The sequence below is a fragment of the Epinephelus fuscoguttatus genome, linkage group LG10 (genome assembly GCF_011397635.1).
Source record: "Epinephelus fuscoguttatus linkage group LG10, E.fuscoguttatus.final_Chr_v1".
Classification (NCBI taxonomy): domain Eukaryota; kingdom Metazoa; phylum Chordata; class Actinopteri; order Perciformes; family Serranidae; genus Epinephelus; species Epinephelus fuscoguttatus.
This window is the reverse complement of record NC_064761.1, coordinates 38196984-38217514: the sequence shown is the minus strand read 5'-3', so window position 1 is coordinate 38217514 and position 20531 is coordinate 38196984. Positions and strand designations below refer to the sequence as shown.

The window sequence follows — 20531 nt, the reverse complement described above, 5'->3', positions numbered from 1 at the left end:
GTATTGCATAATAATGAGAACATATCTCAAAATAATGAGAAACATTTTCAAAATAATGACTCAGTATCTCAAAATAATAAGGAACTCTCAGAATAATGACTTTGTATATCAAAGGTAATTACTTAGTATTACATAATAATGAGAAAATATCTCAAAACAATAAGAAACTTTCTTAAAATAATGACTTATAAAGATTATAGAAACATTCTCAAACTATTGACATATCTCTACATAATGACTTAAAATCTCAAAATAATGAGCAACATTTTTTAGAAAATAATCTAGTATATCAAAATAATGATTTAGTATCCCAAATAATAAGAAACTCTCAAAAAAATGACTTAAAACCTCAAAATAATGAGCAACATTTTTTTTAAAAAATGACCTAGTATCGCAAAATAATGAGAAGTTTTCTCAAAATAATAACTTAGTATATCAAAATAATGACTTAGTATTAGTATAGTGACTAGGTATTGCATAATAATGAGAAAATATCTCAAAATAATGACTTAAAATCTCCAATTAATGATAAATCTTTTTAAAAAATGACTTAGTATCTCAAAAATAATGACTCAGTATCTCAAAATGATTAGAAACTTTCTCAAAATAATAACTTAGTATATCAAAATAATGATTTAGTAAGAGTATAGTGGCTTAGTATTGCATAATAACGAGAAATATCTCAAAATAATGTGAAAATATCTCAAACTAATGAGCAACATTTAAAAAAAAAAGATTTAGTATCTCAAAATAATGAGAAACTTTCTCAAAATGATAATTTAGTATATCAAAATAATGATTTAGTATCCCAAGTAATAAGAAACTCTCAAAACAATGACTTAATATCTCAAAATAATGAGAAGTTTTCTCCAAATAATAACTTAGTATATCAAAATAATGACTTAGTATTAGTATAGTGGCTTAGTATTGCATAATAACGAAAAAATATCTCAAAATAATGACTTAAAATCTCCAATTAATGATAAGCTTTTTTAAAAAATGACTTAGTATCTCAAAATAATGACTTAGTATGGGTATAGTGGCTTAGTATTACATAATAACGAGAAAATATCTCAAAACAATGAGCAACTTTTTAAAAAAAAAAAAAAAAAAAGAGAATAATTTAGTTTCTCAAAATAATGAGAAACGTTGTCAAAATAATAATTTAGTATATCAAACTAATGATTTAGTATGCCAAATAATAAGAAACTCTCAAAACAATGACTTAAAATCTCAAAAATAATGAGCAACGTTTTTTAAAAAAATGACCTAGTATTTCAAAATAATGAGAAAATATCTCAAAACTAATGACTTAAAATCTCCAATTAATGATAAACTTTTTTTTTTTTTTTTTTTTTAAAAAGACTTAGTATGAGTATAGTGGCATAGTATTGCATAATAATGAGAAAATATCTCAGAATAATGAGAAACATTATCAACATAATGACTCAGTATCTAAAATTAACGATGAAGTATTTCAAAATAACGAGAAACCTTTTCAAAATAATAACTTAGTATATCAAAATAATGACTTAGTATTAGTATAGTGGCTTAGTATTGCATAATAACGAGAAACCATCTCAAAATATCAATTTAATATCCCCAAATAATGATAAACAATACTAACTTATTTAGAGAACGTTTTGCATTATTTTGAGATACTAAGTCTTTATTTATTCATTAATCTATTTTTGAATCAATATTTTGAGGAAGTTTTGCATTATTTAAAGACACTAAATCATTATTTAAGATACTACGTCATGACTTACAGAATTTTTTTACATCACATTGGCCATATAATATAATTCCATATAATAAAACGACCTCCTAATAACTTTGGATAATTTGTTTGCATATTTGCTTCAGTTTCTACAGACAGTGGGATCAATGTAGTTCTGTTCTTCTCAAACAGGACAGCAGTGAAATGGAGATTTACAAAAAAAGTTACTACTGTACAGTAAGTTGAAGCTGATATGATTCTTTTCATTTACATTCATGGCTTCCCCGTGGTTTCTTAACACCTACAGATTCAGACAAACGGATGTGCCAAACATCGCACCGTCTCTAAGCAACAGGAGAATACTACTCTCATTATAGACACCATCTGATTCTACAGGCCTCCCAGTCAGACAATCCACATCCGAAGCCTTTTAATTTCTCAAGGTCGAATGTTATGTTCTGTGAGTGAAGAAATGTGAGTCTGTTTGCATAACCTGTGAACACTCTTCACTCTGTAGCTCATATTCACAGTGTGCTCATCAGATAGATTCTTACTGGGCTTATTGAGGTTTGATTTAACCCAGTTTGGGAGCGAACAACACAAATAAAGAACCATGATGGGAGATGATGTATTTGTCATGTAACACCTACAGTATGCTCGTTTATAAAACTCCCTTTTCTGCACCCACACACACACACACACACACACAAACACACACACTCTACATGTGTGCACAGACACATCCTGTAGTTTCCACACTGCACTGGGAGTGAAGCACTTGGTGTGTACTGATTGGAGTATCATGCCCTCTTCTGGCAGGTTGTTTGCTGTCTGTAAAACAGGATGAACTGCAGCTGTGTCTCTGTTAACCTCTGATCTGCTCAGTGTATTTCATGTTAAAGATTTCTCTTCTCTTACACTGTCTTTTTGTTGTTTGTGTTACTGGAAGGTTTTTTTTTTAATTCATGAGGGAACTTTATTACCTTATACTTGACCTACCACCTGAGGCTTCTGTACGATTTGTACTTTACATGAGTATTTCCTGTTTGTGAGGTGACTAACTTTGATTATTTTGTTCCAATGCATTGTTCTGCTGGGAAACCTTTGGTTCTGGCATTCATGTGGAAACCACTTGACATGTTCCACCCACTCAAACACTGTTGCAGACCAAGTACCCCCCCTCATGGCAACAGTACTCCCCAATGGCAGTGGCCCCCCAGCAGGATAATGCACCATGCCACACTGCAAACATGGCTCAGGAATGGCCCAAGGAATGTGACAAAGACCTCAAAGTGTCAACCTGGCCTCCAAATTCCCCAGATCCCAATCTGAATGAGCATCTGTGGCACGTGCCATTAACCCACCTCACAACCCACTGGACTAAATAGATCTGCCGCCAACGCACTGGTGCCAGACACCGCAGGACACTCCCAGAGATCCTGTGTCCATGCCTCCACAGGTCAGAGCCAAGTCCGATCCAAGGAGGCCCCACCTTGGATTAGGGGTACATCTGGGGTACCGGCACATCACAAGAATCCTTGAGCAGATTGGGACCTGGGAAATTTAGAAGCCAGGTCGACACCTTGAGCTTTGTGTCACGCTCCACAGACCATTTCTAAACAGTTTGTGTAGTGTGGCATGGTGCATTATCCTGCTGGGGGGCCACTGCCATTGGGGAGTACTGTTGCCATGAGGGGGGGTACTTGGTCTGCAACGGTGTTTGAGTGGGTGGAACATGTCAGGTGGTATCCACATGAATGCCAGAAGCAAAGGTTTCCCAGCAGAACAATGCACTGGAACAAAAATAATCAAAGAAGAAAATAAGAAATTATTAGTTTAATTGAATCCTGTTATAGCTGAGTTATAGTTTATGTAGAATAAGTATATATATTTGACAGATGTTACTGACTATTTTACAATATTAAAAAAAACATGACTGATGGTTTTGCCTTTTTCAAGGGCATGTATAGCAAATGGCACCTTTTTGAATTTAATGAGGGTTCTTCTTTGAACATAGGCATATGTTAAGGTGGCAGTCACTCATAAGGGCCCATTCTCTGCCCACATCACAGGCCCCAGTGCAGCCACATTGCCTATACTGTCTATATTTACGCCCCTGCTATCAGGTCAACACTGCTTGTCTCGATTCAAATGTCTGTGAGCTGTTACAAGTTCAACTAAAGAGACTTTTACCCTCTAAACTTCTCAGACAAATTTAATCAACAGTACAAAATCCAATGAGGGAAAACTCGCCAGTATTTCCATATGAAAATATGGAAATAAAAAACACCCCTCCCACCTGCCCTACTCAGATTTTCACTGCCTTAACTGCCTTTTGTTTAAGGATGGCTTTTTTCATCAGTTTGGTTTAGCCCTGAGCGAGGTGTCCCAGCTGACCACTGTCCCAACATTTTACAAACTTGTGCCTTTCACATTTGGGTTGGGCTCTAAAAAACTTCCTAAATTGGTAGTGAACACCTTTATTTGTACAGGGATCACATTATTTTCATTATTTCTTTCAATTCATTACTGTTATTTTATCTCGATACAAACAACTGCACTGAACCCTCACAGCCACCGTAGAGTAAATAAAAACTTTTTTTTTTAATATAAACAATAGACAGGATATGACTTCAGTGGCCTGTTTCTGAGGCCTTGTGTGATCTTTATGTATGTTGGTGTTACAGAGCTATGAACTCAATGCTCTGATAATGTTCTGATCAACTGGCACATGTACAACATGAAACCCTGATATGGTGAACATGGGAGTCCTAAAGTTTAGTTTGAGTAGGAATGTATGTAGAACCTGCGAGTCTGCTCTTTCCTGCTTAGCATTGCCTTGCTACATCTGCTCATAAAATGGTGAGTAAGTGAATGAACATATATCCAGAGTACACACCAACACCATGAGCTGAGAGTTTCTCTTCAAGGGCAGCACGTCAGGTCTCTCTGGGAGGGTGCAGTCTTGATGATGTAATTTTTATGTTGCGTTGAAGGACACCAGGAGGAGTGAACACAGATGGAGAGTGAACTGGTATTAAAAGAGGGATGGAAGAGTGTCAGCCGTTTCATCACTTCATCTCACGATCTCACGTCGTCATGGAGACGCTAAAAGACTTTTTAATATTCATTATGAAAGCCATGTGTCGTGGACACCATCACTTTGTGTAAAATAGCTTCCATTTGTTGAATGTTTCTCCTCGGCATTCACAGTCAGACAAGAAATGATCCAGTGTTTTGGGGTATTTTTTATAGCTTTGAAAGAATGATGTGAAATCCCTGAGCCAAGGCCGGCTCCATTACAGCGAGGATGATGAAGGGGTGGAAAACATGAATATGAACTTCACTCAGTGACAGAATGAAAAGGGTCGACACTCAAAGAGCAGATTTAACATAAAACATGTAAAGGTATTCTACTACAACAACCCTGTGTCCTCATATGAGGACATTACATTTTGGCTTTGCTGCACCATATTCCTCTTTCTGCCTTGTGCGGGATTCATACTTGTGAATCAGCTCTATGCAGAGCCTTCGCCTAACCTACGCACATGGCTTACACCGTTGTGAGCATTTTATACTTGAGCAGTGTTGTATCTGTCACTCTGCAGTTACACCTCCAAAACACTAGTCGGCGTCAGGGTTTCTGTGAAGTGTTGTAAAGTTTAGGTGATTCAAAACACACCCGAAACACACATTAAACACACATTAAACATGGCTTAATAGAGACAGTTTCAAACACAAGTACATAAATCAGCTTCACTATAACTCGCAGCATTCACAGACAAACACTTGTCTTTCATTTCTCCAGCCCTGATGAAGACCAACAGTGGTCGAAACATGTTGGCTTTTTAATGAGTTGGCCATTATATTAAAGGCTTTTTAATCTAATCTTTCCTTCCTCATTCTCATTTTTGTTTGGAGTGCCTGGATTCTTTTCCTGTTTGCAGTATTTTGGAGTTCCCTGATTTTTTTCCAAGAGCACTCGATACATTTTTTGATCTACACTCTACAGCACAGAGCAACCAGTTATCTGTTTTTCAAATGCTTGTCTTCATCTGGACACATTTTCCCCACAAATACAACATGCTAACGTTATTAGCACAAGCTTAAAGGCCCGAACATACTCAGGCGGAATGTACGAGGAACGGACTCCGCGGAGGTCCGCGCTGACTCAAAGCGGATGTCTGCAAGACCTGTGCGCGCAAAGCTCAGATTTTACGACCACGCGGACTCCGCTCCACGCACCAGTGACTGCTCGGCATGTATTTTTCACATTGCGGGGATTTTTCACGGACATTTTTACAGGAAACTACAACGTGGAAGTGCGCTCGACTATGAAAGCCCGAATGACTACAGACATTGCTCGCCGAGTCCGCTCCGCTTATAGTACGCCCGAGTATGTTCGGGCCTTAAGGCATTTTACATTGTATAAATTAGCCTAGTGGCTAGCAGACTTTTCCTCCACCCATATGAAGCCAGGGACAACAGCAACATTTTTTTTTTTTTTCTTTTTAGCCTTTAATGGATAGGACAGACAAGCGTGAAAGGGGGAGAGAGAGAGAGGGAGTGACATGCAGCAAAGGGCCACAGGCTGGAGTCGAACCCGGGCCGCTGCGGCAACAGCCTTGTACATGGGGCGCCTGCTCTACCACTAAGCCACCAGCGCCCCATCAGCAACATTTAACAAATGTTACATTACAAAACTAGAGCACTCGGAGAGCACAGACCTCCGCCAAGCAGCTCGGATTTCCCGCCATTTCATTATTTTATCCTCTTCGCTTCAACCGATCACCACCAAAATTTTATCATCTGTTCCTTGTCCCATTATCAACCTTTCTTGAAAATTTCATCAAAATCCGTTCAGAACTTTTCAAGTTATTTTGCAGAAAAACAGACAATCAGACCAACGCCAGTGAAAACATAACCTCCTTTGCGGAGGTAATAAGGTTTCATCACAACTCACAAGGTTCATCGACAAAAAAACTGTCTTATACTAAACATGTTTTCCAAACAAATACGACATGTTAACGTTATTAGCACAAGCCTATGGCATTTTACATTGTATAAATTAGCCTAGTGACGAGCAGAGATTCCCTCTACTCATATAAAGCCAGGATAAATCACACACAAGACTTAAAATGTTATTTCATGCTGTGAAATTAAAGCAAACAAAAGCGTTGTTTCTACTTAAGGAAAGTGTATCAGCTTACAAAAATAGACAGGAAATCTGTGTTGCCATGACGTGTAGTTACTTTTCTGGGGAGGTGCACGTCAGGCGAAGGTGTAGGGTTGACACTTGTTTATTTATGCTTAATAATGTTGTAGTTTGATATGGCATAAAAATCTGACAATTGTGGCTGCTGTAACAAGTTCAGAAACTGATAATTTTCTGGAGGAGGCACTTGTCTGAGGACATTGGGACTGTATTATATTATTGCAGCATTTCACACAGGCCAGTTATGTGTGACAGACTGCTCCCACAGACAAGAAGGACGTCACCAGCTTGGAGTGGCACACAGAGTTACAAAACAAACAAATCGCAAGGCTTTTAGATATGTTGCATTATTTGGAATTTTGCTTTTGCACAGCCATGTTAAGGCGTTGAAATGAACAGTTTGGAGCAGTTTAAGACTTGAGCTATGACCCCTGACCCATAAACATTTAACAAATGTTGTATTGTTTGCAATGTTGTTTTTGCACAACAATGTTCAGACACTGAAATAATCAGTTTTATACTTCATTACACACTTATGACTATTAGACATAAATCCATCCATCAGTCGAGAACCCAATTTAGTTTTGTCTGTATTGTCTGCTTGGTGCAGTAGCTGGGTTTTTGAGGCCAGAGCCAGCCTGTTGTCTCAGATCCACCTCACTCTGCTCATTCATCACGAGGAAATTGGATTGTTCTCCATGCCAAGATGCCACAGTGTACAATCAGCCATTAGTTTTTAGCCCAGCAGCTGGATGCCCCCGTGGAAAATTGCTGTGGACTGCCCTGGGAGAGGCCTTTGATTTATTTCCTCTGGGGAACCTGCTGGCTAAGTGGCCGGTCAGTCTCTGGAGGTACTAATATGTCAGAGCTTCGAGTCTCTGTATATGTCCGTATATAATTAAACTTTTTCACTGTATTGTTATATATGTTCACACACACAGGCCCAACATGCACAAACAAGTCGCTATACACATCCATTATGTATGGAGAAATGTTAGAGTGAGGGGGCTACCTTACAGGACAGCACCCTGTGCATTTGGGGGATCAGTTGGGGGTTTAGTGCCTTGCTCAAGGGCACTGTGGCAGTGCCCAGGAGGTGAGCGGGCACATCTCAAGACACTAGTTGGAAACCTGTGTGAAAGGTGGCAAGAAATGTTACAAAAATGGCTGTTATAATAATGTTTCAAAAAGACAGTTGGATAATGAATCAGATATAGATGCAGACTGTGCTGGGCTGTCAGAGCCTCTGAGACTTAAAGCTGCAGTCATTATTGCTTGGCCACTAGGAGGCGTAAAAAAAACATATACTAGATACCAAAATACTACCAAAAATCTCCTGCCATTGCATTAATATTTATTATAATCACCTATTTAACATTTTCAATACATCAGGAAAGGTGCGCACTGTCTTTTTTATTACATACTATGATATGACTTTTTATTAATAATTTTTTTCTGACCTTTTTTATGACAGACTAACCCTTTACAAAACCTATAACAGTCAACAGTGATATTGCCTACATGACATTCTAGTTTTCCACTTTTTAAAACATTTCAACGTAATGAGTGTTTAATATAATTGTACCTACAGCAGTCAAGCAACAACCTCCACTGGAGTACAGCAACATCACTTGGACAAACCACATGCAGAACTGCAGTACACCATAATACTCAAACTGGTGTTGATAATAACGACAATTTGTTAAGTTTATTTATGTTTAGATTTTTTGATATATTGGGAGTTTGTCACCCCCCCATAATATAAATATATTTAAATTAGTCTTCACTTTTAAATGCTACAAGCAATGCATTTTGCCCATGGCTTCATCAGGTTTGTTGTAACGTACACTGCACAGGTGCTGAGTATCCTCCATATATGGTTCTGTACACATGCTCACCACCCATGCAAACAACCAGACACACCGCATTACATACACACCCCAAAAGACAGTTTAATTCAACATATCTTTCTATATAAAGGAGAAGGTGAGGAGAGGTGGTATGAGGGGAGAACGGAGTATCCTGTCTCTCTTCAGAATCAGATTCAGAATCAGCCTTATTCACCAAGTACGTGTGTACATACAAGGAATTTGACTCTGGTAGACTTGCTCTCAGTGTACCAGAATGGACATAAGTACACAAATGTAGGCAAGAAGTGGAATATACAGAATATACAAAAAATATACAGCTATACATCTTACATTCTTCTTCCTGAATCTCATCTAATTGTCTGTAAACAGAGTAAACAAATATTAAGTCATGTATCAAAACATCATAACATATAACATTTGTTCACCATAGCATATGTGTGAATGTAGTTATTTTATGTCAATATGACGCTGGCATGGGACGTTTGGAAGTTGCTGGACTTTGGTTACTAAAGAGTAAACACAAAGTAAACAAACAAAATATCGACATTATTTGTCGTCAGGAGTCTGTATCAAATTGGCATTAGATGTGGAGTTTGGTCACCAACACAACCTAAATTCGTAATATGATAGTGTATATACGTGATAGTAGGGTAGTGTGTGTGTGTGTGTGTGTGTGTGTGTGTGTGTGTATTGCTTTTGATTTATTTTGTTGTATTAAGATGAGAAGTAAAATTTTAAAATAGAAAATGTAAATAAAAATATATTTTATACTGTACATATTGTTGCTGTATCTTTGAATGAACGTGTTTTCTTTTTTTTTTTTAAAAAAAAAAAAAAAGAGAAAAATAGTCAAATTCCACATTAAATATTCTCCATTATAAACAGATGCTACACATTAAAAAAAAAAAAAGTTTCCTAAACTTTAAATAGTATAACTACATTTTTCTGTCTCGTCAAAGTGTTTTACTTGCATAAAAACTGCACAAACTTGTAACACTTTCGATATTGGCTGCTTCCTGTGAGCCTATGTAAACTCCAATAATACCGCGTGGCACTTGGAGACACAAAAAAAACCCAGGTTGGATCGAGGAGGGGCCTACGGGTCAGATTTCCACCGGAGTGCGACCCCTGATCCGCTGACGAGCATCCTGTTTGTGCTCAGCCTGCGCGCATGCGCTGATCTACACACACTGCACCAGCACTCTATCAGTGGCGGAGGCCCATCCGCATGGTTTACAGATCTACTCCCGAGCTGTGGGACGTCCAAGTTATGCCTCCCTACTATCTCAGCATCCTTCCCAGCAATAGGGGAAAAAAAGGAGAAGCCAAACAAGCAAAAGTTTCCTCTGACTCGCGAAAAGAGGAGTCGACATGGATGAAAAGGAGCTGTTTGTGTGAATAAACCAAAAGACTGACGAAAACACGCAGCACACGGTAAAAGAATGATAACATAGCTAGCACTTTGTGTTGTGTTGTATGAGAGGAAAACCTCAACTGTGGGAAAGTTTGAAGGCAGGGACCGCGGCTATGGCGCGGGACAGCGAAGACCCCGGGATGGCCAAAGCTTCAAAAGTCAAACGGCAAAGAAAGAAGAAACCCAAGGAGAACAAAACCCGGACTGTCCACGCGAACATACTGTATGACCACGCCAAAGGGGAGGAAAACCCAAACCGACACTATGCAAACAACAAGATTAAGACGACCAAATACACAGTGCTGTCTTTCCTGCCAAAGAATCTCTTTGAACAGTTTCATAGGTTCGCCAATGTTTACTTTGTTTTCATCGCTTTGCTGAATTTTGTTCCAGTGGTCAATGCCTTTCAGCCAGAACTGGCCCTGGCTCCTGTAGTTTTTATTTTGTCTGTCACTGCCATCAAAGACTTATGGGAGGACTACAGGAGACACAGGTCGGATAAAGAAATCAATCACATGGATTGTCTGGTCTACAGCAGGTAAGTTGGGCCTGAGCACCAGCAGCCAGCAGTGTCCAGCTGCTGCTTGTGTGTTTGGTTATTTTCTCCATCATTGTACAAACTGTCCTCCCCCCAGTGCATCTCACGCACACTCACATCAGCTGATGAACCAGGCTAGAAACAATCAAGACACATTTACTCCACTTTATTGATGCACACTTATCCTCACACTTATCCTCACGCTTATCCTCACGCTTGAACCCTAAGTCAGATATTCCTCCTAAGCTGCTCCAGGATGGGAAGAAATAACATCCAGGCCTCAGAGTCAAACCTGGCATGAGGCTTATATATCACATGTGGAGCCCACAAGTCCAGAAAACCTCCAGTTTGCAGCCCACCTTTCTGTCACAGAGGTGTGAATCTGTTTTCTGATACTCCAGATGTTGCCTCAGTGCTGTCATTATTAATCACGAGTCAGTTTGTTACCTGACAACCTGTTTCTCTCCCAAGCTTTCTCCACTACCAACTATATTCCTGAGCCTGTGTGTGCAGAGCGTATTTTGCTAATGAAAAGCCGCACTGTCGCCCATGCACAGAGCATAATTCATGCTCATCAAAAGGCTCAGTGTTTAGTGGCTACACAGTTTTAGCTAAGTCTTGACCCAAGTTGTTCTGTCAAGGTTGGGCATAATTGAATTTTCTTGTGCTGTGGCAACATTGTGCAAAACATCCCCTTTTCTTAACCTGGCAACATCTGACATGACTGCATCTGGAGAACTTTTAACCGCAGGTGAACTTTAAAAAAAATAGTTTACCTAATAAAGGTCATTTTACGACACACTGCTGACACGATGAAGCAGAAGGAGGTTGTATTTATATGAAATATTCCAGTTTTATCATAAAATGCTAATATTGACAATTTCTGATAGATGGAAACATGCTCTGGTAAATGTTTCCTCCCATTTGTCATGACTATTTACTTAAAGGGATACCTCCTAAATGCTGATTACAAAGACAAAATTGGCTTCACTGGAATGTAAGAATGTATCTGCTTTACATCTGCTGGTGCTGTCCAGAAACAAGCCAGACTATGGGTCACTTAACACAGCACTCTAACCACAACTAGCTGTTTTCTGTCGAAGCTGATATATTCCTCCATAACTGGATAATTAATTAGTGATGTGTGTGGGCCATATTTTCTCTGCTCTATTTACTGGAGTTGTTTTGTAGTCATGCACTCAGAATAAAAGATACATTTCACATTGAAGCAGCATTAAAGGACAGACGTCTGTCTGCAGGCATAATTCATTTTCATCAGATAGACTGTCCTCGTTTCACTCGCCTTTGTTTGTTTGTTTCAGAGAATAATTCCTGTTTCTCAGAAAAACTAGCGTTGCAAACAACAACATAGTAGAGCATATTAAAGGGATAGTTCAGATCTTTTGAAGTGGGGTTGTATGAGATACTCCATAGTCAGTGTATTATATACAGTTCAAAGTGATCGGCATGCCCACAGTTTCTACATCAGTTTGAGTACGCTAAATTTAGAATATTTTCACCCCTTTACCTTTGAGTCAGAAAGTCCCGAAGTGGGGCTGTATGAGATACTTATCCATTGTCAGTGTATTATCTGCAGTAGATGTAGGTTGGCACACCCCTAGTTTGGAGAAGCAGGCTGGAGCACTATCAGTGTACTACTGTGAATGTTTAACCACCTAAAAAAATCAATATCAGTGTATATATAAGTGTACTATATTTAGACAGCGATTTCCAATGTGAAGCTGATGCAGTCAATGTCACTCAAAATAGTAATTTAACATCACAGAACACAGGAGCTGCTGGTTCACCGCTGCCTCGATCCGTTTGTTTGTGTTATTGTGTGACTTCAGCATTTGAAAGAGTTCATATTCACACAATAACACAAATAAACTAACTGAACAGGGCAGCTGTAGACCAGCAGCTCCTGTTTCCTGCCAGCTAAAATCACTGTTTTTGTCAATGGAGTCTGGTGGCTTTGACGAGAGCATCGATTGCGGAGACTTTCTCTGACGGAAAAGCAAAGCGGTGAAAATATTCTAAATATAGCGTACAATTTAACTGATTTTTTTCAGGTGGCTAAAATACATTTGCTGCTGCCTTCATCCACACTGGTACATTGCCTAGCTTCTGTGTTGACACTACTCCCTGCTCCTCCCAGCTGGGGGTGTGCCGACTGTTATCTATCATAGTAATACACTGACTATGGATAAGTACCTCATATAACCCCGCTTGAAAAAATCCAAACTATCCCTTTAAAGAATCTTAAGATAAAAGACACACAGCTGTTGTGAATTTCCCGGATTCGGCACTGTTGCACACATTTTAGCAGTAAAGTGTTAGCAGTAGCCGTGACCTTTTTTAAACAAAGATCACCAGTAAGAAGAGCGCTCGGGGATATTCCCAGCAGACATAGTACTCATAGACACACATCATGGTATGTTATGGTTACAGTGCGCTGTGTACATTTCATAAAGTGTGACCTAAAAGATAACAAAAACCACATGCTCATTAGATTCACACATATAAGATGTAAATTCACCCGAGTGGGTGTTTACGTGTTTGCGTACACTTTCTCAACAGTTTTTAAAATGTGTTTTAGAGTATCTACAGTATCTTTTTATCACATAAAAGATGTTCCTTGTTCTCCAGACAGCATGTGTTGCACTCAGCCGGACAGTAGAAACTAAATAGGGCTACAACTAACAGTTGTGTATTTATCTGCAGGGCTCCATTAAATCAAAATATTATCTTTATACGGAGCAATATCCAAATCACAGGAAGTGCAATTTTTTTATGATGGTAAAATATGTTACAACATGACAGTACAAATAAAGCAATGTGTTGCTACAGAGGGGCACTGACCTACAAATCATATTCCAGAAGTGAGGAAACATGCTTGTTTAGTACAGACCTCGGCAAACATCACATCTTCATCATTTTTGTATTTTTTTGTGGTAAAAATGAAAAGAAATTAACACTCCTACTAGAAGTGTGACTCATATTGCAACTGCAGTATCTGTCAAACTAATTGCAATATGATTTTTCTTATTTTCATATCGTGCAGCCCGATTATTTTCTCAATGAATTGATCATTTAGTCCATATAAAGTCAGAAAACAGCATAAAATGTTCAACGCAGTGTCCCAGAGCCCAAAGTGATGCTTTCAGATTGCTTGTGTTGTTTGACCAGCAGTGCAAAAATATTAATTTTATCATCAGATATGACAAAGAAACAGCAAAACCTCAAGTTAGAGGAGCTGGAATCAGAAAATGTGAAGCATTGTTGCTTTAAAATTGACTACAATGATGAATCAATATTCAGAATAGTTGTAGATAGATTTTCTGCGACTTCGAGATTTACAGAGTCGGAAACTTTGAGCAAACCCAGACCCAAAATGAGCCACTTCAGGGAACTAGTTGACAGAGGTGGAGCACTTGAGGCGCAAATCTGAAGACTTGAGGCTTGCTTGACTTCGAGTTATGACCTAAGAGAGATGACTAGAAAGGATTTGAGTTTTTTTTAACTATACATATTTTCATTTTTCTACATATTGAAAATCTGCATTTTGATTTTGAAACATGATTGGATGATTTCTAATGCAGTGTGTGCAAACCTGCCTATCTACTAGGACATGGCAACCCAGCAAAGGCCGGCATGGCAGCGATCATACATGGCACTGGTCCAGAAATAACAAGTTTGGATTCAAGAATTATGTTGTTGTTGACGATAGTAATAAAAGAGCAGTTATGCAAGGTCAGCAACAACAACACAACATCCAATGTCATCTGTCATTACAAAACTGAAAAAATAGTATGTGAATGTGTCTTTTTCAGTAACTTTGTTGCTCATTAGCTTGGGAGCCATTAGCTTGAAAGCTAACGTTAAGTTTAATCTATGTTAGACTTGCCTTTTGAGTCAATTATGAAAAACAAAAAAATGACTTATTCAATGCAAATATCATAGAGGACTGTTGTAACCAATTGTGACTATTTGTTTCACTTGCTTGGGCGGGATGGTGGTTCAGTGGTTAACATTGTCACCTCACAGCAAGAAGGTTCCGGCGTGGGAGAACCCTTCTGTGCGGTGTTTGCATGTTCTCCGCATGTCAGCGTGGGTTTTCTCCAGGTACAAAGACATGCAGGTTAATTGGTGACTCTAAATTGTCCGTAGGTGTGAATGTGAGTGTGAATGGTTGTCTGTCTCTATGTCATGTCTCATGTGTCAGCTCTGTGATAGTCTGGTGACGGGGTGTACTCCAGGGTGTACCCTGCTTCTCGCCTAATGTCAGCTGGGATAGGCTCCAGCCCCCCTGCGACCCCTAACAGGATAAGCAGTTACGTAAAATGAATGAATGTTTCACTTGCTGACATCTGATATTGCATATTAAGACATTTTATGTTCATGTTTAAAATTTCTGCGTGTTTTAGTTTAATATAAAATGGCTAATTCCATATATGATTTTTTTACCTGGGCTTTTGACTGTTCTGCTGTTAATAAATGTGGGAACTGGGCTCAACCATCAGAATTTCATTTGACTTGACTCATGACAGGGATTTGACTTGACTTGATTCTCACCACAGTAACTTGGGACTTGCTTGAGACTTGTGAGTGGAGGACGTACTTCCTTCCGTCTGCTCGTTGATCAGCCAGCATTAGTACATCAGTTAGTATATTTGACCTTTGTAGGAATGCCTGGCTCTGCTTTTACTGCAGCAACAAACTTTATAAATGTGGGTCACTTATTTAACAATCCTGCGGTCCAACCTTTTCATATCTCTCGTTTGTCCTCAGGCTACGGATCCATTTTCAGGCAGAACAAAATAGTTATAAGAAGACACGTTACAAGTTTTGATTTTGTTCTGTTGACCGTCTGACTGTGGAATATAAAGGGCATGGGAAAAGCCTGATTTTCACTCTGTCACCACGTGCCTTTCAGTGACAAAATTCAAGGGAGGGAATGTTTTTACATACTCGGATGTGAGTCATTAATGTCTGGGAGGGCGGGTTGTTATGAATAAGTAACATTATGAGTGTTTTTCCATTCACTTCTTGACTGTTGTTTGTAGCTTGGCTGTATGCATTATTTAGCGTATTTGCTACCAGGAATATTACATTGTTCAGAAACTAGTAACCATGAGTGAAGTCGTATCCATTCATGGGTGTTTCTGCAGTTTAACAGTTGGGAGTGTAGCAAGTTCTTCAGAATACAGGCATCATTTACAATATCCCAGCGTGACACTGCAAACTAATTTCTGTTGACGTGGACTGAGAATAGGTCCAAAGGTCTCATCCCATCCACCTACATCCCAAATCTGGATATAATTCAGTGAAAATATAGTGTTATGTTGCTGCTAACCAACAGTTTGGACTTTGTTTGTGTTTTGATGGACATATTGAGAGGAATCTGGGAGTTGGTGACACCAGCTTTAGCATAAACAAACAGGCTGTCCTCTTCTATGCATATGTGCTGTCCCTTACAGATGTATGGAAGTGGAGCTGAAGTTTCTGTATATAGAACCGCTAATTATTGAAAACAATAGCTGTGCAGCTCACACCAGCCGCTTGCCCTCTCATTGTTCTGGCAGAGCGGAGAGACGCTATGTGGAGAAGTACTGGAAGGAGCTGCGGGTGGGAGACTTCATCAAGCTGCGATGCAACGAGATCCTCCCCGCGGACGTTCTGCTGCTGAGCTCCAGCGACCCCGACCGCCTGTGCCACATCGAGACCGCCACACTGGACGGAGAGACCAACCTCAAGCAGAGGCAGGTCGTCCGCAGCTTCTTTGATCTGGTGAGACGGCCACCCGTTTTGTCTCCCGTCTTGTCATGATTGGGTCTGTGTGAGAGGATTGTGCGAATTTTGTTTATGGATGCAAAACTTAACCCGTCCTAACACTTTCAATTTTAGCTGTGCTTCCAAAGTCAAAGTACTTGTGTGATAAAGGAGCACTTCACTCCAAAGGATGACCATTTGTATAAGTTGAATTCATGCAGAAAACGTTTTTCCTGCATGTCTTTACAGTGGGTGAAGAATCTAAAAACAGAAAATTCTTGATGAATTGAAGTCACAGGGGACCAACAAAGAAAAGGGGGTAAGGGCTGCCTGTTTGGGAAGTACTGAGCATACGACTTTATAAATGAGACTTGGATTATACTGCACAAGTTGTGTGAGAGTTCGTAAACAGATGTTTTTAATAGTTTTGCTGTTGTGAAATGTGGACCCCTATGACTTACATTCATCAAGAATTTCCTACATTTTTTGGATTCTTCGTACACCATGGAGACATTCAAGAAAGCAAAGTTAACTGCTCAAATTCAAGGTAACACAGGATGAGCAACTGATACACAAATGATCATTTGGGGGGTGAAGCATTCCTTTAAATGATTTTTGGCCAATTGGAAACTCGCTTTTACTGAAGTAGTGGGCACACAGCCATACTGGAGATGCCAACAATTTTACCACTCTGTATTTTAAAAGTTGTATTTTTGAAATTGTGTGTGCAACTCAGTTACTAATACCAATTTTCACACAATATATTTCTGCTACTGGTGACAGTAATTCAATCCTAGTTGTAGAATGGTAAAACTGGTCATTTTGATAACCTGCTAATAATCATTAAATCATTTGTCAAGTGAAAATACGAAACATGTCCGTTTGTAAAAAGTAGAACAGGGTGTCTACAGGTCCTTAAAAAAATCTTAGAATGCCTTAGATTAATTTTATAGCTTAATATAAGCCCTTAGAAAGTCTTAAAGGGAAATTTCGGTTTATTTCAACCTGTCTCCTATCGTCCTAAATTTGTTTCAAGTGACTAGTGACATAAAAATAATAGTTAGCATGTTAGCCGTTAGCCTAGATACAGCCGGGGTGCATAGTAGCGTCAGACCTGTTAAAACGTAAGTGAACGGGTATACTTCAAGTGCAAAGTTAGTTCACTAAACAAGCTTTTTTCCACAAAGATCACCTCATATCGTTAGGATAAATGTCAGAGAACATATAGAAAACGACATGTAAACGTGTTGTCTTACCTTACCAGTGTGCTGCCATGTTTGTTTACCATTTAGCTCTGCTGTCCAAATCGCGGCCGAAATATATCTCGCAAGCTCTAGATAAAGCCCAGCTGCATACTAACGTTACTCCAGGTCTCGTCTTTGGTCACATCCAGACCTTGAAAATAAGGCTGCAACCGGTCCCATTCCTTGCAACAGAGGCATTCCTCTTCTGTGGGCACTGGGGCACAGCATTCACAGGTACACCACCAATCTCCAGAGCTACGCAGCCTTGCAGCAGCCATTCCTCCTCTCTCGTCCTCTACCTGTTGCGCCTCTCTCTCTCTCTCTTCCTCCGTTCTTCAATTTCACGAAGCTCTTCGTCAGTGTATTCTGGCTCAAATAAATAAGGGCGGCCATCAAACTCTGCAAAATCAAATTCCTCCTCCACAAAGTCGAGGTCTGGCAAAAAGTCAGCCATTATTCTATAAATCTTTCATAAAATAAATGAATGAACTTTTCAGGCTACTGTCCGGTTCTGCCTTCCAGCTGCTGCGGCTTGTTCTCGTGAGATTTCAGGCACGGTATGAGATCGCTGCTTGTTCTCGCGATATTTCGGCCGCGCTTTGGAAAGCAGAGCTAGATGATAAACAAACATGGCAGCACACCGGTAAGGTAAGACAACACATTTACATGTCGTTTTCTATATGTTCTCTGACATTTATCCTAGCGATATGAGGCAGTCTTTGTGGGGGGAAAAAAAGCTTGTTTAGTGGACTAACTTTGCACTTGAAGGTTGCCCGTTCAATTACGTTTTAACAGGTCTGATGCTACTATGCGCCCCGGCTGTATCTAGGCTAACGGCTAACATGCTAACTATTATTTTTATGTCACTAGTCACTTGAAACAAATTTAGGACGATAGGAGACAGGTTGAAATAAATCAAAATTTCCCTTTAAATTGTCTTAAATTCAGATTAGTTGGGTCGTAATTGTTTTCGGTCACATTACCGTGAAACTTTCTGCAGCCTGACAGACCCAATGACGAACATGACAAAAAGCTCAAGGTGTCGACCTGGCCTCCAAATCTCCCACACCCCGTTCTGATTGAGCATCTTGGGATGTGCTGGTACCCAACCTCACAACTGACAGGTCTCAAGTGATCCAAAGCCAGCACCTTGGTGCCAAACACCACAGGACACCTTCCAGAGGTCATGTGTCCATGCCTTGACATGTCAGAGACAAGTCCGATCCAGGGAGGCCTCACTGTAGATTAAGGGTACCTCTGAGGTACCAGCATGTCCCAAGATGCTGGATCAGATTTGAATCTGGGGAATGTGGAGGCTGGAACGATGCCTTGAGCTTTTTGTCATGTTCATCAGGTCATTCCTGAGCAGGTTTTGTGGTGTGGCATGGCGCATTTTTCTGCTGGGGGACCACTGTCATCAGGGAGTACTATGCCATGAGGGGGGGTTACTTAGCCCACAGCAGTGTTTGGGTGGGTAAAGGGCGTCAAATGGCATCCACTTGAATGCCATGACCAAAGGTGAACAACAAGCACCTCAGTATTAACTGCACCTCAGGTCATCTGGAGGGGTAAATAATAAAATACACTAACAGGAGTCACTCCATTTGGGCCACACAAGGTAGATCTTTTTGGCATCAATGCAATTAATTGACTTTTACACTCAGACTACTTGCCAGTTTATCTGATACAGTCTAATACAGCAGCTCAGTTTTTGTTGTAACTGGAGGATGTCAACTGGATGATAATTTCCGAGGCTGCTGTTTGTGATGTTGTTTAATTGTGTTGCACTTTATTGAGCCATGTTTCTAATGTTCACGCTAAATATAACACCTCTTAGTGTAAGTGCATTTAAGCCGAACTGAGAAGGGTGCTGTCTACCGCCTGAATAATCAGCAGGTTTTTTGTCTGTTTGCAGGATTGTGATTTTGACCCCTTGAAGTACAACGGCATCATTGAATGTGAAAAGCCCAACAACGACCTGAACAGATTCCGAGGCTACATGTGAGTGCTCAGCTCTGTGTGGTGTGTGGTAGACGCCTGCCCATCTTGTGGCGGGAAAAACAACTGCTCTGAACCCAACTTTGTTAACTCACATTCAAGGTTTCAAGTTTCATTTTCATTTCACTGTAAACTGATGCAGTCGTTTTGAGCAATGTTTAGCTCCAAAATGGAAATAATGTGAAACTGCGGTCTGTCGACAAGCCAGGAGTTTCCAACTTATAATTATGACTTAAACAGTTTTTCCAAGTCGAGATTACGATTTTGTCTTCTTGGGATGTGGTTGCAGGGTTTTGCCTGTTTGACCATGCACGTTTGAAGACGCGTATGCTTCCTCATGACCAGAATAAACTGCTGCTCTTTGCTCATTACTGAAGCCGTAGACTGCTGTGCCAGCCTGAGGATTCAACAACAGCTTGGCCTCACTCTCAGCTGATTTCCTGTCTTATACCTCACTTCCTTTTTGTCTGTGTTTGCAGTAGAAGTGCTTGAGGGTGTGTTTTGAGATGCAGTGGACATATTGACAGAGATGGGAAAGCTTGCCTCATCATATCCTGTTGCTGTACTTTGTCCCTCTCCCTTATCAGACACGTTTTAGCTCATTCCTTTACAGTCTGTGGCTGTTGTACTAACCAGTATGTGAGTAGTGACACCTGTTCATCTATATGTAGTGTTTCATACTGGTCATCCAGCTTTGATGTCACACTTCAGTGCCAGTTTACTCACCAGAGGTACTTCTAAGCCTGTAGTAGTTTGACC

The 20531-nt window shown here is 39.8% G+C and overlaps 1 protein-coding gene across 1 annotated transcript in view; it reads left to right on the top strand.

Moving 5' to 3' along the window:
- Positions 1–10123: 10123 nt before the first annotated feature.
- The window catches only part of atp10a (ATPase phospholipid transporting 10A), a 55420-nt gene continuing 45012 nt past the window's right edge, over positions 10124–20531 (top strand). The window contains exons 1-3 of the mRNA XM_049587742.1: positions 10124–10758; positions 16344–16548; positions 19690–19775. Coding sequence (XP_049443699.1) covers positions 10283–10758; positions 16344–16548; positions 19690–19775 — 767 coding nt within the window. The 5' untranslated portion in view covers positions 10124–10282. The remainder of the gene's footprint in view (positions 10759–16343; positions 16549–19689; positions 19776–20531) is intronic.